We start from the raw sequence: 7,413 nt of genomic DNA, 5'->3' as shown, positions 1-7,413 counted from the left end.
GAAGGAAGGAAGGAAGGAAGGAAGGAAGGAAGGAAGGAAGGAAGGAAGGAAGGAAGGAAGGAAGGATGGATACTATATGCCAGGCACTAGAGTTACAAAGACAAGAGTTAAACAGACCCTGCCTTCAGGGAGCTTATCAGGAGGGAACATATACATAAAGAGGTATCTACAGAATACAAAGAAATTGGGGGAACTCAAGGGGCTGGAGGGGAGAGCTGGGAGAGATTTTGCGTAGAAGGCAGTGCCCGGAAGGATACAAGGGACTCTGAGAGGTTGTGAGCTGTGACACAGCTTGTCAAGCTGATCCTGGGCTAGGACACTTCATTACACTCCATCTCCCCTCACATGATCCCATCACAGGGTGGGGAGGCAAGAGGCCAGGATTGGCAGAGGGACATACAGGGTCCTAGACAGCAGAAGAGGCAGAACATTCCCAGAAAAGTCAAGAAGGCCTTTCAGGATTATAATCCTTTGCCTCAGCCCCAACTATTCAAGACCATGTCCCTGGGTTTATCACCTCACTAATCTTTAAGGTAAGGGCTCCTAACCAGCCCCCCCACATTCTTCCCCTGCCCATACACACACACACACACACACACACACACACACACACACACACTCTCTCTCTCTCTCTCTCTCTCTCTCTTTCTCTTTCTCTCTCTCTGCCAGTCAGTTTGGTGAAACCTCAGCATCACATTTCCTAATGCATAAAAAATTTTAAATATACAAGATTACAAAGGAAATCGATTACATTGAAATATCAACATTTTTTGAAAAAACAAGTTCTACACCCCAGGTTAAGAATCTTTACTGGTGCCACCAGTGATAGCCAGAAGGATTGAAGATCTCAAAATCCCCAAGGTGAGTCTCACTCCCGGGAGGCCTCCAAAGAAGATGTAGGATTCATAGCTGGGATGGGAGCTCTAGGGTTCAACATCTGAGGCTGGAGCTTAAGATACCAAAGGCAAAGATACAAAGAGCTATGTACACATACACACATGCATGTAAGAAAATGCCTTCCTCTGGAAAGCTGGGATAAGCCAAAGACCACTCGCATTCATCATCTCACTGAAAGTTCACAGCAATTCTAAGATTTAGCATTCTGCCTTCATAGAAGGAAATGGAGGCCTGTCAGGGTCAATGATCACCTCATCAGTAAATTAAGGAGTCGAGGAGAAAACTCAACCCTAGTTTATTACTGTTCAGTCATTTCTCAATCACATCCACCTCTTCCTGACCCCATTTGGGGTTTTCTTAGCAAAGATACTGGAGAGGTTTGTCATTTCCTTCTCTGATTCATTTTACAGATAAAGAAACTGAGGCAAACAGGGTTAAGTGACTTGTCTAGGGTCACACAGCTACTAAGTGTCTGAGAGCAGATTTGAATTCACAAAGATTATCTTCCTGACTCTATATCCAGCACTCTATCCACTGCACCACCTAACTGCCCTAGTTTAGGGGTCTTTGAATTTATACTATACTGTTTTGTGGTGTAACAGAAAGCAGGGTCTTGGAAGAGGTAAAAGAATGCTGATTTCTGAACATCACAGACTTCCAGAGCCACTGTCCTTCTTGGGCCTCGGTTTACTTTTCTGTAAAGGGAAGGGCATGAACTAAGATGTTTAAAGTCCCTTCTAGCTCTCACAGTCTGTGAGCCTTTCATTTTCTCTCACATAATTGCACTCCAGTTCTTACAAATGCCCACAGAAAAATTCATGCACACACACCTGCTGGGTGGGCAATAACATCGCATCACACCCAGAAAAGAAGGCACATGCTCATCTTTCACACACACGTGCAAACACAGGCAGGCAGGCACACCTTATCTAAACACCTCTATTCCCAAGCACGGGTATTCATGCCTACCCACAAGCACGGTATAAGGAATCAGATCCAAACAGGCACAGACAGAGCCACTAACAGAGCTGGAGGTTGGGTGGCAAGGGAGGAAGATACAGAGAAATTGAACCCAGAAAAGCCTCAAACACAGGTTCCTAAGAAACAGAGAAAAGTGGGAAATATAGAGGGCTACAAAACTCAACAGGGCCAGGCTGGCTCAAAGGAGACCCCCTGTCTCTGGCCCTGACCCCAAGGCTGGAGGGGTCCTAAATAGTATAAATTCTGCTGTTTTTCCGGCTTGTTTCACCCTATTTCTTGGTATGCTCTATACTGCAAAAAAACTAGACAACTCTCTATCCTTAGAAACACTGTATTCTCAATACCATCAAGCCTTTGCTCAGGCTGGTCCCCCCACTCTTATAAAAGCTTGATGAGTAGATCTAGAGCAGGGTTAATTGTGGGTATTGAATCTTATGAGACACCTAAGATAGGATAGTAAACCCAGAAGGATCACTCACTGCAATAGATGTTGTTAGAATATATTGAATCTACTAATCCCAAACTCCAGATAATAACAGTATCCCAGGGCTACCAGTTGAGCAAGGAATCTGCTGATAGATTTGTTTAGCTGTCTATACCCAACCAAAACCCTATGCCTTGGAAACACTTTAAGATTGACTGCAGATTAAACACAGTTTCTGCAGGATATAATACTTCTCTTCCCTCAAGATGTCAGGATATAATTCACTGAAGCCCACTAGACTTTGATGAAGTTTAAGTCAGTAGTAAGTTTAAGATGATTTATTGTCTAATAAACTATAAACTTAGGGAGAAGGAGAAGGAGGAGGAGGAGGAGGAGGAAGATAATGACTAGGAGAATGGGAGTAAGAAGTCCTTAACTGTTCAAAGCTAATTGAATTATTGATGAAACTTCTAATATACTGCTGATCAGATTGGTTGGTAACAGCCTGGTTGAGCTACACAGGCCCAACCTAAAGTCAAGGTTATCCGGCTGAATGAGATGTTGTTGATCTTCTTGGTTAGTGAAATTCAGGAACAGGGAATGATGAAGTAGATTTGTCTTTGGTTGCTGGTTGCTGGTTGAATAAAGTTCACCTAAGGCCTACCCAAACCATCCTTCAACCCAGTATCTCAATTCTGAGATCAAGTGGCTTCAAATATCTGGCTTTTATACTGAGCCTAACTGTCCTTGGCTCCTGCCAGGCTCAGTTCATTCCACATTCTAAGCAGGTAACTGTCCATCATCCTAACTTCAACATGGCTGTCAAATATATTATTATACTACCCAGAATGCCAGCCTTCCCACTCTTTGCTTTCTGAATTCCTACTATCCTTTAAAAGTCCAGCTCCAGTGTCACCCTCTGCCAGATAGATACCTTTACTGTGGGCAATTACCTTTCTCCTCAGACCTCACAAAACACTTATTTTAGGCTTCTCTGTCTTTTATTTTCCCCTCAAAACTTGCCCTTCTTCCAAAAACCCCTATTTCTGCTAAAGGCCTGCCAGATTCATAATTTGGATATAGGCTCAACTTCTCCCTCTCCCTTACCCTCTTAGTCTATTGATTGCCTAGGAACATCTCTAATCATCAGATTTTCTCCCCCCACAAAGCCCCCTAACTGTAATTCAAGTCCTTAATATCTCTCACCTAGACTCTTGATAATTGCCTTTTAATGGGTTTCCCAGCCTGAAGCCTCTCCCCACTCCCCACATCCTCCCCATGCTGCCAACAAGTGATTTTCCTTAAATGCAAATGTGACCAGGTCACTCCACTGCTTAGTAAGCTCTAATGGCTCCCTATTCTCTAATAAAATATAAACCCCTTTTTGCCTTTAAAGTTCTTCACAATAATACATGTATATGTGACTTACCACTTGCTTATTTTTTTTTTTTAAACTCTTGTACTTCGGTGTATTGTCTCATAGGTGGAAGATTGGTAAGGGTGAGCAATGGGGGTCAAGTGACTTGCCCAGGGTCACACAGCTGGGAAGTGGCTGAGGCCGGGTTTGAACCTAGGACCTCCTGTCTCTAGGCCTGACTCTCACTCCACTGAGCTACCCAGCTGCCCCCTACTTGCTTATTTTTTTAAATATTTTTTTCATGGTTACATGATTCATGTTATCTCCCACCCCTCTTCCCTCCCCCTTCCGGGAGCTAACAAGCAACTGTGCTGGGTTATATATGTGTTATCACTTGATACCTATTTCCATACTATTCATTTTTGTAATAGAGCAATCTTTTAAAACCAAAACCCCAAATCTTGTACCCATGTAAACAACTGATCAATCATGTTTTCTTCTGGATTTCTACTCCCACAGTTCTATATCTGGATGTGGATGGCATTCTTTCTCAGAAGTCCCTTTATCACTTATATAAATGAGTATGTGATTTAGGGTTTTGGTTTTAAAGGATTGCTTTATTACAAATATGAATAATATGGAAATGGGTTTGAGTGATAATACATATGTATAACTCCCCCCCCAAAAAAAAACAATAATACCTGTATAATCCAGATTGAATTGCTTGTCAGCTCCAGGAGAAAGGAGAAGAGAGGGAGATAATATGGATCATATGACTTTGGAAAACTTATATGGAAATTTGTTATTAAAAAATAAAACAGGGGCAGCTGGGCAGCTCAGTGGATTGAGAGCCAGGCCTAGAGATGGAAGATCCTAGGTTCAAATCTGACCCCAAATACTTCCCAGCTGTGTGACCCTGGGCAAGTCACTTAACCCCCATTGCCAATCCCTTACCACTCTTCTGCCTTGGAACCAATACACAGTATTGATTCCAAGACGGAAGATAAGGGTTTTTAAAAAAACTAAACTAAAATAAAATAAAGTCCTTCACAATCTGACCCCAACCTTTCACTATCACCCCATTATATATTATCGACACCTCTTCTTATACTCCTAAATCCTGCTAAACTATTTTCTTTCTGTTTTTTACACACAAAAATCTCCCATTTCTGTCTTTATACTACTATCCATTCCCTATAGCTGCAATGCAACCCCACACACCCCTCTCTTCAAATCCTTCTCTTCATTCAAGAAACTGCTTCCAACATGAAATCTTTCCTGATTCCCTCCAATATTGCCATGCGCTCCCTCCTAAATACAATGTGTTCAACTACTTTGTATTAATTCTCTTTATGCACATTCTACAGTTTTATGTAGCCATGTGTTTTCTTCCTCATTAATATAAATGCTTGCTGACCGCCCTCGGCAATCCAGACCTGGGAGCTGTGGGACGGATGGCAAGACAGGTCAACTGTCTTATAAAGCCTGAGATTTCTGGATCCCAGTGTCCCATCTTCCCATTCTCAGATTCAAGGCACCACCCGAATAGCCTCAAATTTCAGGCCATGTCACCCTGCCCTCGACATTGCAAAACCTGGCCCTGCTCCCATATGGAGCTCTCTGTTTCCTCACCTGGCTCCGGCTCTGCTCAGATTCTGAGCCTCCTCACTCACTCAACATCCTTAAACCATGCATACAGCCTCTCCCTCCTCCAAGGTCCTCACCACCATCTCCAAGCCTGAGGCACCCTGCTCCACCCCTGCTCTCCTCTCCAAAACTCGGGTCATGCCTAGGCTTCCACACTCCCTCCAATGGGCCTAGTGCTGGGCATCCCTCCGAGGAATAACAGAAAGCTCCAACAAGGGCCCGGGAAAGGGGTGCTCCCTGGTCCACACCTACTGTGCCTCGAGAAGCAGGACCTCAGCTGCTTCATTTTCTAGCTCCTTCCCTGAGGAAGGCTCGTGTGGGCCTACAGAGTGGCACAGCTCCTTGAGGATACCACCTATCTGAAGAGAAAAAGAGGCCCCAGCCAGAGTTCTCCCTCTTCAGGCCCACAAGCCCAGACACACCTCAGACCTTCCTGGCTAATCCGTGGCTCTTTCTGAGACTCTTCTCTCCACCAGGGAGACCTCCTGGGGAAGTCTATGGGCATCCTTTGGTTATCCCTTCCAGGATCCCCTCTGCAGAGGGGGATACAGTCCTGGATGTCATTCCTAATCAGCACCTCCACTGAAGTCAGGCTCTTCCTCAGGAGGCCCAGGGTCAGGCACCTGGAGCTGCTTTTCCTTAGGGCCTCTCTCGAAAAGGGTAGCCAGCACAGGGGAACTGCACTGTACTAACCTACCAGTGTACACACACACACAAGCACTCTCCCCATCTCCTTCTCTCTCGGTGTCTGTCTCTCTCTCTCTCACACACATACACAGTCACTCACACACCTCCCCACCAGACTAGAAGGGCTGGAAGGATCAGAACTGCACACCCTAATAGGGGGAGGTCCCCCACTCCCCAGGCCAGGGAGAGCCTACCTTAGGAACCCAACCCGGCCTAGCTCCCAGAAAACCCCATGGGCCTGGCCCAAGCTGAGCTGACATTCGGTGTGAGGACAAAAGGCGAGCAGGAAGGAGGGAGCTAGGGGAGGCCTTCTCTTCCCTCCCTCCCAGGCCTTCCCAAACACAGCTTCCTTCCCTTTGGGATCGGGAAGAGGGAGGTGGGAGAGGCAAGCGCCTGCAGGCTGGCCTACCGGCCTCCCACCCCACCCCACCCCCCAACCGGACTGCAACAATGTAACAACCTAAGCGATACAATGTGGCGGTTTCCTTCCTCTTCTGACAGGCCCAAAGCAGGGAGAAAGCCAGAGAAGGCTACCTAGCCCTCTTCCCCTTGCGTGAGGGTGATCCCTCTCCCCAGACTCAGGATTCATTCCTCCCCATTCTAACATCAGTGACTCCAGCTATCCTGAAGGAGGGAAGAACATCCGTCCAGGATCTGGGCACCCTGGGCCTGTGGTCAAAGAGGTGGGAAGGTGTCTTTTCAGAGCACCTGGGCCCGATTTTCCCTGGATGAATCGTCATGGCAGCCAGAATCTGATCCGTGGCCTTCAAGGAGAATAAAAATCTCTTGGCTATGAGTAACGCCGGGAGTGAAACTCAGGCCCTCGGCCCTGGCCCCCCTCCCCAAAGCAACCAAATAATGAGAAACTGCAGGCGGCGGCAGGGGAGAACTAGAAACGCATGAAGTTTGCAAAAATATCTCCAACCCCAGCCCAGGACAAACAGCTGGACGGAACGTCCGGAGTCCTCCTCCAGCAGGGAAGGTAGGGAAGGGGACCGGGGCCGCAGGCACCTACCGGCTCCCTCGATTTTATCTGCCCCACGGCTCCACGTGATCTGCCTGGTCTCCAACTTGACCTGGAAGGTTTTCCTCTCTGGTCGCTGGGATTTCTTGGAGTAGAACAAGGTCATGACGGTGCCCACTTCCAAACTCCGGCAGAGATTCAGAGCCTCGGCCTCCGGCGGGGCGCAGGACCCGCAGCCATTGGCGAAGGGGGCTCCCGCCCCTGCCATCATTCCGGGGATCTTCGGCTCTCCTCCGGACCAGAGTTTGTCCCAAACTGCAGGTTGGGGAGCCCCGGGGGACGCTCAGGGGCAGCGTCCGGAGGAGCGCTGAGTCTGCCAGCAATCCAGCAATTCGTCTGCCAGCAATCCAGCAAACCGCGCCGCGGCAGCGGCTCCTGCGGGGGCGGGGGGGGGGG

At 47.3% G+C, this 7,413-nt stretch overlaps 1 protein-coding gene across 2 annotated transcripts in view; it reads right to left on the bottom strand.

The window, feature by feature from the left end:
• PLCG1 (phospholipase C gamma 1) overlaps nt 1-7,228 on the bottom strand; it is a 73,883-nt gene extending 66,655 nt beyond the window's left edge. The window contains exon 1 of one of the 2 annotated variants that reach the window (XM_044664322.1): nt 7,009-7,228. In XM_044664322.1, the coding sequence (XP_044520257.1) occupies nt 7,009-7,228 (220 nt within the window). The remainder of the gene's footprint in view (nt 1-7,008) is intronic. The other variant, XM_044664323.1, reaches the window with a different exon arrangement.
• Nucleotides 7,229-7,413: the final 185 nt, after the last annotated feature.

The sequence above is a fragment of the Gracilinanus agilis genome, chromosome 2 (assembly GCF_016433145.1).
Source record: "Gracilinanus agilis isolate LMUSP501 chromosome 2, AgileGrace, whole genome shotgun sequence".
NCBI classification, from domain to species: Eukaryota; Metazoa; Chordata; class Mammalia; order Didelphimorphia; family Didelphidae; genus Gracilinanus; species Gracilinanus agilis.
Note: the sequence above shows the minus strand (reverse complement) of the source record. Positions and strands in the feature narration are given on the sequence as shown.